The sequence below is a fragment of the Montipora foliosa genome, chromosome 12, assembly GCF_036669935.1.
Source record: "Montipora foliosa isolate CH-2021 chromosome 12, ASM3666993v2, whole genome shotgun sequence".
Lineage (NCBI taxonomy): Eukaryota > Metazoa > Cnidaria > Anthozoa > Scleractinia > Acroporidae > Montipora > Montipora foliosa.
In genome coordinates this window covers 33,893,554-33,911,096 of record NC_090880.1, presented here as the reverse complement: position 1 = coordinate 33,911,096, position 17,543 = coordinate 33,893,554, and the positions used below count along the sequence as shown (strand labels likewise).

Genomic DNA, 17,543 nt, shown 5'->3' with positions numbered 1-17,543 from the left:
TTCATTATTTAAGCAATAGAGGACGTTTTCCGTGTTTCCATAGCCTCATCTAAACACGAGGGGAGTTGGGAGAATTCGAGACAGTTATGCGAACGCGGAGACGCAGTCGCACTTCTTGTTTCTTTGAATACAAGCTCCAATTCCTACCAAGCCAATCCAAAACGCGCGTCTGACAACACAACCCAAATCAAAATTCGTTGTGGATGTCACAGCCGTGTTTGCGTACTCTCATCGAACCACAGTATTGACCATGAGAGTGTGGGTACTATCCTAATTATTTCATAAATAGTGAGTGGTGCGTGTGAATTTATTCTGTATTTTAGGACCCACTGTTTGGGAAACGTAACAGGAACCAAGAGCTACCATGTGCCATGTAAAGTTTTGCTCTTTTTTGTGGCTATAAATCATCTCAGTCCGCGAGTGAAGTTCATGCACGGGCGGGATACCGGTGAGTGGCGGTTTAAAAAGCAGGGTACCAAGGATATTTTTTTAATGGCGTAATTTTCCGTTCGAATGTGAAAAGGGCTTTGGTTAAATTTTGTGAATGACAAACTGGTGCACAAGACTGTGGATGAATAGTCACTGCCGGTGGTTTTTTGTTTTTTTGTTTTTGATGTTTTTTTGTTTTTTAGTGTAATCTTCCTTTGAAACAAAAATTGAAAAAAAATAGATTTCCGCTGAAATCGCCTCCTTAAGTTGACTGTTGTATTTATAGAGGTCGGATGGTTACCGTGGCAGTGTGCCATAGATTTCATGTCCATCGTTCTCCCGCCTGGTGAGTTGCCTGTTTTGGGGCTTAACTTCATGGTGACGGAAAAGTGTTGAACGTGCGACGTCTAATGAGCGGCAAATATTCAATCGCACCGCATTTGTGGTAATGCTCGGATTATGAGACGGCCAGCAGAAGAAACCGTGTAAAGTGTTTACATGATTTTTTTCATCGCTGGTCTGAGAACTGGTATGAAAATCCTGATGCATATCATCGCCGTATTAACACATTTCATTCGGCAAGCAAGTAAACAGTTGACAAATTTCTATGTTTCTAAAGAAACTGCGGTGCTGCGTGCGGTGAGGAGATGGAAACATTAAAATTGGTTATAGCAAACGAGTTAATAAATTTCGAATTGCGACCGTAAAAAATTGGGAACGCTGACTTTCCGAGCGTTAGCCCTTCGTCAGGAGCGAAAAGAGGAATTGATGATTGTTGTTGGTTTTTTTTTTGAGGGTGGCGGAGGATTTGTGAATAAACAAGCCGCTTATTAGCCTAAAACTCGTGCCGTGCAAAAAGACAGTGTCTTCTTGGTTAATTAAGCACTAACGAAGTCGTGTCCTTGTTACATCGGCCTTACATTGGGCTTTTCATGATGTGTCGAATGTGTATGTCGTGAATTCCCGAACCCGGATTATCTCGTCCTTATCAGTGGTGACAATGACCACTGGACCACGGAAACGACGTAAAGAATAGTGTATTTATTGCCAAAAAAGGCTAAGCACCTTGTTTTTTTCCAGATCGATGGGTGATTTTTGCTCAGTGTTTGATGAAAGGAACGCTAATTGAAGCCGGTTGAATTAGATGAAAACAAATGACTCACTGAAACATCTTCTTCTCTGCAAATTGCAAAATGAAAGAGGAACGAAGGTGTGAGTTTAAAACATCTTTCCAAGATGACCAACTTTCGTTAGCAGCATGTTGTCCGTAATACAAAACGTGGAATAGTCGTGACGTGATTACAATAATGAGAATTTATGTTTTAAAAGATAGCACGTCCTCGGTGCTCGTTTCCACTCGATCCTTGCTAAAGCTCCCCTATATCCGCTGACGCGGAAATTTTACGCTCCCCTCTCCCCTGAACATCGCCTTACCCGTCCCTCAATCTTCGGATGGCAAGCCATCGACCATCGTCAACTTCGACAAAATTTCGTTGCCGCGGCTCCAAAACAATATGGTTTGATCATAGTGTGATATGGCATTGTGATCGAGGAACAATACGATTTCATGGGAGAGCAAGAGATAAAAATAACCGGGGCAGAAGACATGTCCATGTTTTTAACAAACCACTACATGCATGTCGAGCGTCCAAAAAACTGTTTAGTGGTACAATACCTTATTGATAGTAACATGTGCATCTCTTACTTCCATTTACAAATAAAATGGCCACATTTCACAAGATTTCAGCACTGCAAATCATTTAGGTCTGGCTGCAGTCGTGTGATTACGGACATATTTAGTCTAACCCATAGTATTCATCATCGTTTCCCAAATTCAATTTCAGTTGCGTTGCCAGTTCTTCCGGGATTTGTATGTAGACCCGGCATTGTACAGGGCATAAAAAGTGCTTTACGAAAACGGTATTTGTTAAAAAAATATATTTCCCTGTTATTAAATTCTCAACCTCGGATAATGCAATTCTCGTGCCCTGATTGGTTCACACTCAAATCTCGGATTATCAGCTCATATACCTCAGTTTGACCTTATATGGTAAATGATTGCGCTTAGCGTTGCTAAACTAAAAACGTTTACGCCAGAGAGCGAAATTTCTTTCGGTGTAAATCAAAAGAAAAACGTTTTTGTGGAAAGTTTGGATCACTTTCGAAGCTTAGAGATACGCGAAAAGGTAAAAAATGTTTTTGTGATGAACCTGCATCTGTCTGTCCACGAGGTATTACACAACATCGCTCTTCATCAACTTTTTACGATTTCGTTAGGATTTTCTCTCTTTTTTCGCTCGTATTTCGTACTTCCAAACTCTTGGAGTTTAAGGAATTTATAAAACAATTATTCCATTCGCGCTTGTTGGATATGAGAGTGGTTATAGCCAACTCGGCGCTACGCGCCTTGTTGGCTATTTACCATCTCATATCCAACGCGCGCTCATGGAATAATTGTTAAATAGTCGCTCAATCTAAACCTCTTAATTAGATGATTGAATGGACAAACGTAATTGATGTTTTTCCTTACGTGTAGCCAAATCTCTCCGTCAACCAGGTAAACTAACATTCAGTAAAGATAAGTGTTCATTACATTGTAATTGCACTCTTACAAGAGGACGACAGATGAAGGTTTCATACTGAACGCTTGTATGTCAGCAGTTCATTTTTTTCTTTTTGTAACGGGTACAAGGACCAGCTTTGTGTTCTTAAACTTTCTTGCTACAGAAGTTTCATTAGTCTAGGATTGAAACTGTTGAGGATTGTCCGCACTTCGTGCAAATGAACTTTCTTTTTGCCGATCGAAACGAAGCCACATGTAACAATCGCGTGGAAACTGCATTAATTTATGAATGTCATGAACCCTTTCTCCAAATATCAACTTTTAACTTTTCATTCTTCTTATCGTCGCTTCCAAACTGTCCTTATAAATCTACCAGACGAATGTTTTCTTCATGGCCAGGATCCTTTCCTTCCTTCATACATTCACAAATGAAATGTCCTCAGGAGTTTTCGACCCTCCCAGGAGCACTTCAATTTTTTTTTTTCAAATCACTTCTGGTCTGGCTGCAGTCATTGATAACCAACACATTTAGTCTAACACCTTAGTATTTGTCATTTCCAAATTCTTCAGTTGCGTTACCATTGCTGTAGATTGTTTACGCATGACAACTTTAGATCCAAATTTGCAGGAAAACATTGGTAATAGTACATTCTTTAAAGCTTGATTATAGTTTGTGCTAAAGACGAATAAGATGATTGGGTTAGCCGCGGTGCTCAAAGAGGGGCAGACATAAAATGCAAAACCAACCAATAATAAACATCTGTCTGCTGGAAAAACAGACGGGTAAAACTTTTTGAGAAACAAATAGGTGCAAAGAGGTGTCCAGCAAAGGAAAAATGTCAATACAATAGAAATCAGGATTTTTAGTATTCTCTTGTTCTGCTGCTGTCGTTTATCGTCGGCGTTGACTCTGTTTTTAAGCAAGTTTCCTGGCGGTGGTCTATTTTTCAAAGCTCTGATGATCATAAAATACAAACCTGTTATACTGATTAAAGGTATCAGGTAGAAAAAAATACCACTTACACCATTGTAAACTGTTAGACCATTACCGATATCACTCATTAGAAACCTACAAAAGGTATGATTTTCTTCTTTGATAGTTCCGGTAAACAAAGCGTAAGGCAATACACAAGCTACCGGTATTAACCACGACATAAGCAAAAAAGCCACGCGAATTTTAACATTTAACAAGATCCCTTTGAATGGATAAACAATGGCAATAAATCTATCCAAGGCAATCAACACAAGGCTTAACACAGAGACACCTTGTGATACTGCCCTGAAATACATTCCAAGCTTGCATGCAAATGTTGCCAAAGGCTCGTTGACAAGGATGTCGGGTGTCAGCATTCCCTCACTAGCGTACAACGGCCAATTAAAGAACGGACAGAGAAAATCGGATATCGCCATGTTCACGATGTAGTAGTTCGTGCTTGTTCGTAAGTTCTGAGTCTTCAGGAAGGTCAAGAAAATCAACATGTTCCCGACAATTGTTGCTGCACTCAGCACGGAAAGGCCTAGTGTAAACATTGTGGAAACGATGGCTGAGCAGGCGGGCCTTGAGAAGTTGGCCGGATGTACTGCTATACAGTTATTCATTGCTTGCTTGCTTGCTTGCTTGCTGGCCAGATAGGCTTGAGAAAGGGCGAGGGATGAACAAGGGTGATTCTTCTTGATGACCTACCAACAAAATTACAACTTAGCCGTAAACATACCAAAGGACGTGTTGGATGTTTTCCCAACAGAAAATAGGCCAAACGCAATAAATTTGAGAAAACGGAATTTAAGAAACTCCAGGGCAATCACGAGCGTATAAAGTGCGTCCCGGTTTATCGAGTGTCGAGGGTGAAGAACAAATAAACGGCTGCTATGTTGGAATTTGATGCTTTCTTTAACGTAAATTCTTTCTTGAGTTGTTGGGCTTTGGTCACAATCTATCGCACATGTTTCCCTTTAGAACGCCTGAGCAGCATTAAGTTTTATTTCAATTTGCACAATTTTAAAGATAATTATTCAGTTTATATTACAAGACTTTAGTTGGGCTCTTACTCTTATAATGACGAATCAAATGAATTAGAAACTAACAAACTAAAAAATTAGGGCGAGCTCACATCATTCACAACAGAGATAAGGTTCATCCAGGGTATTAAACAGGATCTGGTTTGAAAAACCTTTCCACTGAAATAAAAAGCACGTCCAAGGACAATGGCAGTTCTAAAGGAAGTCAAGAAAGATCATGATTTAAGAGGAAGTACGCCAGAGTGCTTGTTCCGCAAATGACGTCTCAAGGACTTCCTCCCCGGAAAGAAGATGGCGGGCAAGAGATGAATTGCATTGATGGAAAACAAATCATGATAATCTTCAGTGAACAGAAGTTACATCGCATCATCTACACGGTGCAAAGAGACTGAAAAAACATAGTTTTAAGGCCTGCCAGCTGGAGAACTCTCAATAGATTTCTGTCAAATGATGGCTCGGTTGGTTTATATCGAAATACTAAACTGCAACCTTTAATTTGCAACAATCCTTCTAGACCAAGTGAGTAAGCGGGAGTCGTCGTCAGCTGAGAAGAGATCTCGCTATACTTGCCTTATTTTATTTCCAGTTTTGTTTGCTGTTTGTACAAATTTCAAATTACAAAACTTGTTTTCAATTGTTAAAATTTCTCTTCTACATGATAATTGCACTATATCGAGCTTACCTGAAAGCTGAAAGCAGAAGAATGTCAACAGTTTCTTTATTTTTGGCTGAAGTTCAAAGGGATAGTCTCCGCGACAGTTTTAAATACGATTTACCTTCCATCGATGCATGAGTCAAATGAAACATTTTGCACTGAAATACCACTGTTGTTTTCTGAGAGGCTGAATATGGGCCCTTACAACGGGTCATTAAACAAATATAAGGATTTTGTATGCTTGGAAACAAAAGTTGCAACGTGGTTTAATTTGGCGTGGTCGGATATGGTCGTCATACATTTTAAGAAAGCCGTGAATTTCATTATACAACCGTGGCATTGTCAAGGAAAACAGCAGTTGAGAACAACGGCATAAGTAAGCACTAAAAATCACTTTTACTGACAGAAACAATGTTGAGTCTAATGGGTAATTTATATGAAAGTCTTAGTAATATATTAGACCTAATTTGGAAGAATTTTTCTGAAAGGAAGAAAGCTTTCAAAGCGACGGTTATACGGTTATAAGAGCAACTTAAGCAGGCGTGAAGAAGCCTAAGAATCGAAGAATCGTCTTCCTTAGTCTTTTTGGCAATAATTCAGTCATACTTAAGTGTAATGCGATAATCACAATGTTGAGTCCAAGAAGCCGTGTCAAGTGTCCTTCACCAAAACAAGTGAGTTGATAAGTGCTCCTATCTTCGAATTTAAGAAACTCCCGCGCCATCACGAACGTATAAAGTACGTCCCGATTTATCGGCTGCTATGTTGGAATTTGATGCTTTCTTTAACGTAAATTCTTTCTTCAGTTGTTGGGCTTTGGTCACACTCTATCGCCCATGTTTCCCTTTAGAACGCCTGCGCATCAGTAAGTTTTATTTCACTTTGCACAATTTTAAAGATAATATTAATTATTCAGTTTATATTACAAGACTTCAGTTGGGCTCTTACTCCTATAATGACGAATCAAATGAATTAGAGCTCACATCATTCACAACAGAGATAAGGTTCATCCAGCCGTATTAAACATGATCTGGTTTGAAAAACTTTTCCACTGAAATAAAAACACTTCCAACAACAACGGCAGTTCTAAAGGAAGTCAAGAAACATTATGAATTAAGCGGAAGTAAGCCAGAGTGCTTGTTCCGCAAATGACGCCGCAAGGACTCCCTCCCCGGAAAGAAAATGGCGAGCAATCATGAATTGAAATCCGGGACCAACCGACAATTTCAAATAGTACCGGAGTACGAAAGACAACCTGAACAAAGTCAATTTCATGGCGATATTCTCCAGAGTTATACGGATGTTATTGCTATATTTCGATTTACTTCAAAATCATCATCAGGCAAATCAAGGTTTACAGAGCGCGTGATTTAAATACAGGAGACTTATTTAAATAATAATAGTTCGCGGCTAGCTTTTAAGCCAGAGTTGATTTCCCTTGAAATAATTCCATCCTTGTTAACACTAAGGAATTCTACTTGAATACAGTCAGGGACAATACCAGCATAATTGATATGGATAACAACTGGAATATTCTTCTATTTAAAGAAGCTTTCTATATAAAAACTAAGCAGTCTGCTGCGAACTATTATTATTTAAATAAGTCTCCTGTATTTAAATCACGCGCTCTGTAAACCTTGATTTGCCTGATGATGATTTTGAAGTAAATCGAAATATAGCAATAACATCCGTATAACTCTGATGAATATCGCCATGAAATTGACTTTTTTCGGGTTGTCTTTCGTACTAGACATGAATTGCATTCATGAAAAAAAAAGTCATGATAATCTTCAGTGAACAGAAGTTACATCGCATCATCTACACGGTGCAAAAAGACTGAAAAACATAGTCTTAAGGCCTCCCAGCGGGTGAAGTCTCAATAGATTTCTGTCAAATGCTGGCTCGGTTGGTTTATATCGAAATACTAAACTTCAGCCTTTCATCAATCCTTCTAGACCAAGTGAGTTAGTGTGGAATCTTATTTGATATTATCAACTGACATTTTGGTCGTAGTGGCAGATGAGTTCCTTATATAGTAATGAAGGAAATCCGGAGTACACTGCCCGTACATGATGAATTTCAAATCTCTATTTATCTGTTATAACTCGGGTTTACAGGAAAAAATCTACCTACTTCTAACAGAGTTGAACCTACATGAATTTCGTTTTCAATGATTCTCAACCACTAATCTTGGTCACAAGTACAGGCTGATCAGTTTACTGACGACGCCTTGCGTTTCTGTGTTGTTCGTCAGAGCGAAAAGAGGAAGTGTGAGTGTTGTTGGTTTTTATGAGGGTGCGGAGGAATTTGTGAATAAACAAGACGCTTATTAGCCTAAACTCGGGCCTGCAAAAATACAGTGGTATATGGTTAATTAAGCACTAAAGAAGTCTGTCCTTATTACATCTGCCTTACATTGCGCTTTTCATGATGTTCGAATGTGTATGTAGTGAATTCCCGAACCCGGATTATCTTCCTTATCAGGTGGTGACAATGACCACTGGACCATGGAAACGACGTAAAAATAGTGTATTTATTCCAAAAAGGCTAAGCACTTTGTTTTTTTTCCTGATCGATGGGTTATTTTGCTCAGTGTTTGAGAAACGAAACGCTAATTGAACGGTTTAATTAAGATGAAACGAAATGACTCACTGAAACATCTTCTGCAATTGAAAATGAAAGAGGAACGAAGGTGTGATGTGAAAACATCTTTCCAAGATCACCAACCTTTCGTGCAGCATTTTGTCGTAATAGAAAACTTGGAATAGTCGTGAAGTGATTACAATAATGAGAATTTATGTTTTAAGATGACGTCCTCGTTGCCGTTTCCGTCGTCCTTGCTAAAGCTCCCCTATATCATGCTGACGCGAAATTTTACGCTCCCCTCTCCCTGAAACAGCTTCCCTCCCTCAATCTTCGGATGGCAAGCAATCGACCTCGTCAACTTCGGACAAAATTTCGTTGCCGAGGCTCCAAACAATATGGTATTGAGCAAAAGTGTGATATGGAATTTGATCAGGAACAATAGATTTCATGGGAACAACAGATAAAAATAACCGGGGCAGAAGAACATGTACATGTTTTAACAAACCACTAATGAACATTCGAGCGTCCAAAAAACTGTTTATTGGTACAATATACTTATTGATATTAACATGTGCATTTATACTTCCGTTTACAAATAAAATGGCCACATTTCCAAAGATTTCAATCCTCAAATCATTTATGGTCTGGCTGCAGTCGTTGATAACTGACATGTTTAGTGTAACCCGTAGTATTCATCATCGTTTCCAAATTCATCAGTTGCGTTGCCATTTGTCCGGATTGTATGTAGATTCGGGCATTGTACAGTGCATAAAAAGTGCTTTACGAAAAACGGTATTTGTTAAAAAGTATATTTCATTATAGTCGCTCAATCTAAACCTCTTAACTAGATGATTGAATGGACAAACGCAATTGATGTTTATCCTTACGTGTAGCTAACTCTCGCGGTCAACCAGGTAAACTAACATTCAGTAAAGATAAGTGTTCATTACATTGTAATTGCACTCTTACAAGAGGACGACAGATGAAGGTTTTATACTGAACGCCTGTATGTCAGCAGTTCATTTTTTTCTTTTTGTAACGGGTACAAGGACCAGCTTTGTGTCCTTAAACTTTCTTGCTACAGAAGTTTCATTAGTCTAGGATTGAAACCTGTTAAGGATTGTCCGCACTTCGTGCAAATGAACTTTCTTTTTGCTGATCGAAACGAAGCCACATGTCACAATCGCGGGGAAACTGCATCATTTTATGAATGTCATGAACCCTTTCTCCAAATATCAACTTTTAACTTTTCATTCTTCTTATCGTCGCTTCCAAACTGTCCTTATAAATCTACCAGACGAATGTTTTCTTCATGGCCAGGATCCTTTTCCTTCCTTCATACATTCACAAATGAAATGTCCTCCGGAGTTTTCGACCCTCCCAGGAGCACTTCAATTTTTTTTTTTCAAATCACTTCTGGTCTGGCTGCAGTCATTGATAACCAACACATTTAGTCTAACACCTTAGTGTTTGTCATTTCCAAATTCTTCAGTTGCGTTGCCATTGCTCTAGATTGTTTACGTATGACAACTTTAGATCCAAATTTGCAGGAAAACATTGGTAATAGTACATTCTTTAAAGCTTGATTATAGTTTGTGCTAAAGACGAATAAGATGATTGGGTTAGCCGCGGTGCTACAGGAGGGGCAGATATAAAATGCAAAACCAATCAATAATAAACATCTGTCTGCTGGAAAAACAGACGGGTAAAACTTTTTGAGAAACAAATAGGTGCAAAGAGGTGTCCAGCAAAGGAAAAATGTCAATACAATAGAAATCAGGATTTTTAGTATTCTCTTGTTCTGCTGCTGTCGTTTATGGTCGGCGTTGACTCTGTTTTTAAGCAAGTTTCCAGGCGGTGGTCTATTTTTCAAAGCTCTGATGATCATAAAATACAAACCTGTTACACTGATTAAAGGTATCAGGTAGGAAAAAATAATACTTACGCCATTGTAAACTGTTCGACCATTACCGACATCACTCATTAGAAACCTACAGAAGGTATGATTTTCTACTTTGATAGTTCCGGCAAACAAAGCGTAAGGCAATACACAAGCTACCGGTATTAACCAAGACATAAGCAAAAAGCCACGCGAATTTTAACATTTAACAAGATCCCTTTGAATGGATAAACAATGGCAATAAATCTATCCAAGGCAATCAACACAAGGCTTAACATCGAGACACCTTGTGATACTAGCCTGAAATACATTCCAAGCTTGCATGCAAATGTTGCCAAAGGCTCGTTGACAAGGATGTCGGGTGTCAGCATTCCCTCACTAGCGTACAGCGGCCAATTAAAGAATGGACAGAGAAAATCGGATATCGCCATGTTCACGATGTAGTAGTTCGTGCTTGTTCGTAAGTTCCGAGTCTTCAGGAAGGTCAAGAAAATCAACATGTTCCCGACAATTGTTGCTGAACTCAACACGGAAAGGCCTATTGTAAACATTGTGGAAACGATGGTAGAGCAGGCGGGCCATGAGAAGTTGGCCGGATGTGCTGCTGTAGAGTTATTCATTGACAACACTGCTTGCTCGCTTGCCAGATAGGCTTGAGAAAGGGCGAGGGATGAACAAGGGTGATTCTTCTTGATAACCTACAAACAAAATTACAACTTAGCGGTAAACATACCAAGGACGTGTCAGACGTCTTTCCAACAATAAGCCAAATGCAATAAATTTGCGAAAACGGAAATTAAGAAACTCCCGGGCAATCACGAGCGAATAAAGTACGTCCCGATTGTTGAGGGTGAATAACAAATAAATGGCTGCTATGTTGGAATTTGATGCTTTCTTTAACGCAAATTCTTTCTTCATGCAGTTGTTGGGCTTTGGTCACACTCTACCGCCCATGTTTCCCTTTATAACGCCTGCGCAGCAGTAACTTTTATTTCAATTTGCACAATTTTAAAGATAATTATTCAGTTTATATTACAAGACTTCAGTTGGGCTCTTACTCTTATAATGACAAATCAAATGAATTAGAAACTAACAAACTAAAAAATTAGGGCGAGCTCACATCATTCACAACAGAGATAAGGCTCATCCAGGGTATTAAACAGGATCTAGTTTGAAAAACTTTTCCACTGAAATAAAAAGCACTTCCAAGAACCACGGCAGCTCTAAAGGAAGTCAAGAAACATGAATTAAGCGGAAGTAAGCCAGGGTGCTTGTTCCGCAAATGACGTCTCAAGGACTCCGTCCCCGGAAAGAAAATGGCGGGCAATACATGAATTGAAATCCGGGACCAACCGACAATTTCAAATAGTACAGTACGAAAGACAACCCGACCAAAGTCAATTTCATGGCGATATTCACCAGAGTTATACGGATGTTATTGCTATATTTCAATTTACTTCAAAATCATCATCAGGCAAATCAAGGTTTACAGAGCGCGTGATTTAAATGCAGGAAACTTATTTAAATAATAATCGTTCGCGGCTATCTTTTAAGCCAGAGTTAACTTCCCTTGTAGTAATTCCATCCTTGTTAACACTAAGGAATTCTACTTGAATACAGTCAGGGACAATACCAGCATAATTGATATGGATAACAACTGGAACATTCTTCTATTTTAAAGAAGCTTTCTATATAAAAACTAAGCAGTCTGCAATTAACTCTGGCTTAAAAGCTAGCCGCGAACTATTATTAAAAATCACCCGCTCTGTAAACCTTGATTTGCCTGATGATGATTTTGAAGTAAATCGAAATATAGCAATAACATCCGTATAACTCTGGTGAATATCGCTATGAAATTGACTTTGTTCGGGTTGTCTTTCTTACTAGACATGAATTGCATTGATAGAAAACAAATCATGCATGATAATCTTCAGGGAACAGAAGTCACATCGTATTATCTACACGGTGCAAGAACACTGAAAAACATAGTCTTAAGGCCTCCCAGCGGGAGAACTCTCAATAGATTTCTATCAAATGATGGCTCGGTTGGTTTATATCGAAATACTAAACTGCAACCTTTCATCAATCCTTCTAGACCAAGTGACTTAGTGTGGAATCTTATTTGATATTATCAACTGACATTTTGGTCGTAGTGGCAGATGAGTTCCTTATATAGTAATGAAGGAAATACCGAGTACACTGCCCGTACATGATGAATTTAAAAACTCTATCTGTTATAACTCGGGTTTACAGGAAAAAGTGTACCTACTTCTAACAGAGTTGAACCTACATTAACTTTTCTTTAAATTATGATTTACTTCCTTATAATATGTATATATGTAAATAATATTTTTGTAAACGCATCGAGATTTTTAGGCACTCCTATGCCTAAGGGGATCGAGAACTCCGAGAAGGAGGAACTCAAATGTTAAAGATAGTGATCTAGAAATAGAGAAGGGTCAAGCAGGACTTCCCTAGATACTAGTAGACGTACATAGAAATTTTCCTGTTTTTAGTTTATTATTATTATTATTATTATTATTATTATTATTATTATTATTATATCTAGCTGGTCTAGTATAGTAAGAAACCTTTTAGTTTTTATAGATTTCTATTAATTAGTATGCTAAGACCAAAGAGAAGGACACATATGTAATGGTATTTTTTTTATTTTTATAATGCATATTAAATGATTCATTATTGTCATTATTGTACGATCATCATTATTGTAAATTTAAGATTTTTCTTTGAATTTGTTAATAAAGTTGTCCCATTCTTAAAAAAAAAATTATTATTATTATTATTATTATTATTATTATTATTTCGTTTTGAATGATTCTCAACCACTAATCTAGGTCACAAGTCCAGGCTCATCAGTTTATTGCTGCCGCAGACGCCTTGCGTTTCTGTGTTAAGTCGTTGTCAGCTGAGAAGAGATCTCGCCATACTTGCCTTATTTTATTTCCGGTTTTGTTTGCTGTTTGTACAAATTTCATATTACAAAACTTGTTATCAATTGTTAAAATTTCTCGTCTACATGATAATTGCATTATTCGAGCTTACCTGAAAGCTGAAAGCAGAAGAATGTCAACAGTTTCTTTAGCTTTTTCAGTATTTTTGGCTGAAGTTCAAAGGGATAGTCGCCGCGATAGTTTTACAACACGATTTACCTTCCATCGATGCATGAGTCAAATGAAGCATTTTGCACTAAAATACCACTGTTGTTTTCTGAGAAGCTGAATATGGACCCTTACAACGGGTCATTAAACAAATATAAGGATTTTGTATGCTTGGAAACAAAAGTGACAACGTATTTTAATTTGGCGTGGTCGGATATGGTCGTCATACATTTTAAGAAAGCCGTCCAATTCATTATACAACCGTGGCATTGTCAAGGAAAACAGTAGTTGAGAACAACGACATAAGTAAGCACTAAAAATCACTTTCACTGACAGAAACAATTTTGAGTCTAATGGGTAATTTATATGAAAGTCATAGTAATATATTGGACCTAATTTGGAAGAATTTTTCTGAAAGGAAGAAAGCTTTCAAAGCGACGGATTGTATCTGTTATAAGAGCGACTTGCAGGCGTGAAGAAGCCTAAGAATCGAAGAATCGTCTTCCTTAGTCTTTTTGGCAATAATTCAGTCATACTTAAGTGTAATGCGATAATCACAATGTTGAGTCCAAGAAGCCGTGTCAAGTGTCCTTCGCGGAAACAAGTAAGTCGATAAGTGCTCCTGTCCTCAAATATTCTTTGCACGTAGATAACACTCTCGACCTTCTTATCACTGATTCTGAAATTTTTGTTTTAACACGCCGTTTAGTGAGTCATCATGAATACGCAGATGTTCATAAAGGAATGGAAATGTAGCTATGATTTAACCTACAGTCCTATGCACTGAAGCTACTTTGGGACATTCCTGACTCGCGGCCCTATTTCAAGACCACCTCAAACCTCTACGACTCCCTATCCCCCACTTTTCACGGACATGAACGCTTGGACATTTACTTGAATGAGTGGGGGAGGATACATTCCCAGCTTTGGAAATTCAAGGTTCTTTTGTGGTGCCCAAAAAGTAAAATATCGGAATGAAATGGCAAATATGAGGGATTTATTTTGGCAATAAAAATAATTCGAAATTCATACTTTAAGAATTTTTAGCCGCACCCTTGTTTCCGTTTAATTGTATGTATCCTCAATTATTTGTTCCTGAGATAATTCTCTTCATATTTTCCAAAATGCAAATTTTAGCATTTCCTTCTCCCAAATTTCCTTGTATTGTCGGGCCATCATTGGTCTCTTAAACAAGGGGTGTCACTCCGGAAATGACAACTCCAAAGTCATCATGCAGTTTGTGATACAGTCAAATGTAGACCGGCGCCTTGCACGGTGCATATAAAATGTAATCTAGAGAAGATTTTGTCCACGTATATCTGCTATACGAAAAACGGTATGTATTAAAAAATATTTGAAGTTAGGTACAATTTAAAACTTGATTATGAGTCGTCCAATCTTAACCTTTTAAAAGAATAAATGGACAAGCGTAATTAACTGATATTTTTCTGTTATGTGTAGCCAAATGCGCTTCCTCGCTCTCTCGGTCAATAGACGTAAAGTTACGTTCAGAAAAGATACGTTTTAAGTTCACCACATTGTCACTGCACTCTTACAAGAGGACAACAGACCGCTTTTAAGACCATAAAGTTTGTACGTCAGCAGCTATTATATAGGTTATAACAGATGCGGCCTCTTTTCCTTTTGTAACGGATATAAGGATCAGCTTTGTGTTCTTAACCTTTCTTGCTACAGAATTTTGATTAGAGGATTGCAAATGAAACTTTCTTTTTACGGGTTTGAAACGAAACCACATGTCACAATCGCCGGGAAACTGCATCATTTTACGAATGTCATGTACCCCTTCTCCAAATATCAACTTTTAACTTTTAATTCCTCTGATCGTTGCTTCCAAACTGTCCTTTTAAATCTACCAGATGAATGTTTTCTTCATGGTCAGGATCTTCTTCCTTCAAGAGTGACCTCCCCCTAACAGGAAAAAAAAAACAGGACATATAACATTGACAGCTTTCTTGAAATTGCTTTGTTTATAGTGGAAGTGTTTTTAGCTATCAAGCTAGTTTACAGGCACTCCATATTTTCCTTTTTTTTTCTAGTTTTACTTCGATGATTTTCGCTTTCGATTGACGTCATGTTTTCTACCTGAATCGTTTCATTCACACGAATACAAGCTGGGTTAAGTTTTTTTAATATTGCGTATGTATCCTCGGATTTAAGGCGACTATAACAGATAATATACTAAGAACCTTCCCTTTCATCCCCTCTTTATATTTATTTCATTCACATTCTACTAATTTCTACTAATAACCTCCCTCTTTCCTTCCTTCCCTCACTCCTTCTTTCATTCCTTCCTTCCTTCCTTCCCTCTTTTCTATCCCTCCCTTTTTCCTCCCTCCTTCCTGCCCTTCTTTTCGTTCTTCCTTCCCTCTTTCCTTCCCTCCTTCCTTCCTTCCTTACCTCCTTCCTTCCCTCCTTCCTTCCTTCCTTACTTCCCTCCCTCCCTCCTTCCTTCCTTTCCTTCCTTCCATTCCTCTCTTCCCTCTTTTCTATCCCTCCCTCCTTCCTTTTTCCGCTAGTTCCTTCCTTCCTTCCCTCCTTCCTTCCCTTCCTCCCTTCCCTCTTTTCTACCCCTCCCTCCTTCCTTTTCTCCCTCCCTTCTTCCTTTCCTTCTTCCTTCCTTCCTTCCTTTCCTCTCTCCTTCCTTCCTTCCCTTCCTCTCCTCCCTCTTTTCTATCCCTCCCTCCTTCCTTTTTCCCCTCTTTCCTTCCTTCCCTCCCTCCTTCCTTCCCTTCCCTCTTTTCTACCCCTCCCTCCTTCCTTTTCCCCCTCCCTTCTTCCTTTCCTTCTTCCTTCCTTCCTTCCTTTCCTCTCTCCTTCCTTCCTTCCCTTCCTCTCCTCCTTCCTTCCTTCCCTTCCTCTCCTCCCTCTTTTCTATCCCTCCCTCCTTCATTTTTCCCCTTCTTCCTTCCTTCATTCCTTCCTTCCTTCTCTCCCGTCCTTCCCTCCTTCCTTCGCTGTTTTGTCTGCTTACTTTTCTTTTCTTTCCTGTTTGTTTTGTTTTCTTCTTCTTTACTGGTCAACGAACAAACGAACGAACAAATGAATGAATGGTGGTACAAATGAACGAACAAACAAGTGGATTAATGGATGCAGTGAAATCTCCACTGCAGTGCAATCCGTTTTCTACCTTACAGGCCAACGCTTTTCTTTACAATTACCATACCTGCTTTTTCGTAGGCGGTACCGGACAACCACGATGGCAGCCGATAATAAGACGATTCCGATAGCTGATACAAGCGCAATTAGAGCTGACTTGTGGAAAATCAAAGTTTGAGGTTTTTTCGATGACTCGTGACCCGAGGCACCAGCTGGAGCAGAAGTGATCTCTATGTGCTCTACGTATGCTACAATATGACCCATTTGAGTTTGAATGACAGGTGCAACATTAGCGAGCAACTGAGTTAGTGTTTCGCCGGTAATGACGTCATTCTTGGAATCCTTTGGAATTTTGACGGCCAGGCGGACATTTAACAGTTTCGTGCTTTGCCACGCTTTTGGATATCCCTGGAGAATGATGACGTCATCAGGTTGAAAACCAATCGCCTTTTTTTGATTTCGCCTCGTTGTACTCCTAGACAGTGAAAAGAAAAAAACTTAAATTAAAAATTTATATTCTGCAAACAACCTTAACTCTCCTCCCTAATCATTTAATCAACCTTATTCCTTTTTTCCTAAACTCAAACGTAAAATTTTTCTCAAAACATACGAGAATGGGATTTAAATAAATTAAATTAAGTAAAGCTATGATCCTCGAAGTTACGAACGCAATTATTAGCAATTGCATAGAGAAGCCTGAAAAATCCAGGACTTCAACGGGACTTGAACCCTTCACCTCGCGATACCCGTACGACGCTCTAACCAACTGAGCTATGAAGCCACTGACGTCAGAAGCTGGTCATTTTTGGGCTCAAATGTTCCCGTGATGAATGAATCAACGAACCAACCTCGTCCCCAGGGTGCTTTTCCCTGGCTTTGGCCCAAAGCCAGGGAAAAGCGCCCTGGGGACGAGGTTCTCAACGAACGAAATGATATATGAAATGAATCATATTCATATATAAACTAAATTAATCTGGCTTTCCAGGGGAAACGAAGGAGGTCGAATACGGGTTTGTTCTTTTGTTCTTGCGTTCAGTCACAAATCGCACTCAAGCTTGTAAAGCGCATGCTTGAAGTTAACCAAAGCGCATAACGTGGAAAAAACGTGGAATGCTTGTGCATTGGTTTACTCATCTTATAAAGCGCATGCTTGAA

At 38.9% G+C, this 17,543-nt stretch overlaps 2 protein-coding genes and 1 pseudogene across 4 annotated transcripts in view; all 3 read right to left on the bottom strand.

Annotated features, from left to right (window-relative positions):
* Positions 1-3,214: 3,214 nt before the first annotated feature.
* LOC137979946 (allatostatin-A receptor-like) lies at positions 3,215-5,842 on the bottom strand. 2 transcript variants are annotated; one of them, XM_068827267.1, is made up of 2 exons: positions 5,694-5,842; positions 3,215-4,672 (listed from the first exon to the last, which is right to left on the bottom strand). In XM_068827267.1, exon 2 carries the CDS (start codon positions 4,589-4,591, stop codon positions 3,521-3,523), a length of 1,071 nt encoding a protein of 356 aa, XP_068683368.1. In that variant the 5' UTR covers positions 4,592-4,672; positions 5,694-5,842; the 3' UTR covers positions 3,215-3,520. The 2 variants fall into 2 exon arrangements, with proteins under 2 accessions (XP_068683368.1, XP_068683367.1); XM_068827266.1 differs by lacking the exon at positions 5,694-5,842 and adding an exon at positions 5,104-5,184.
* Positions 5,843-8,777: 2,935 nt separating this feature from the next.
* On the bottom strand, positions 8,778-13,573 carry LOC137980098 (allatostatin-A receptor-like; annotated as a pseudogene).
* Positions 13,574-14,599: 1,026 nt separating this feature from the next.
* The window catches only part of LOC137980097 (scavenger receptor cysteine-rich type 1 protein M130-like), a 24,727-nt gene continuing 21,783 nt past the window's right edge, over positions 14,600-17,543 (bottom strand). For both annotated transcript variants that reach the window (XM_068827453.1, XM_068827454.1), the window contains exons 17-18: positions 16,456-16,863; positions 14,600-15,200 (exon numbers count right to left, since the gene is read on the bottom strand). In XM_068827453.1, coding sequence (XP_068683554.1) covers positions 15,101-15,200; positions 16,456-16,863 — 508 coding nt within the window. In that variant the 3' untranslated portion in view covers positions 14,600-15,100. The remainder of the gene's footprint in view (positions 15,201-16,455; positions 16,864-17,543) is intronic.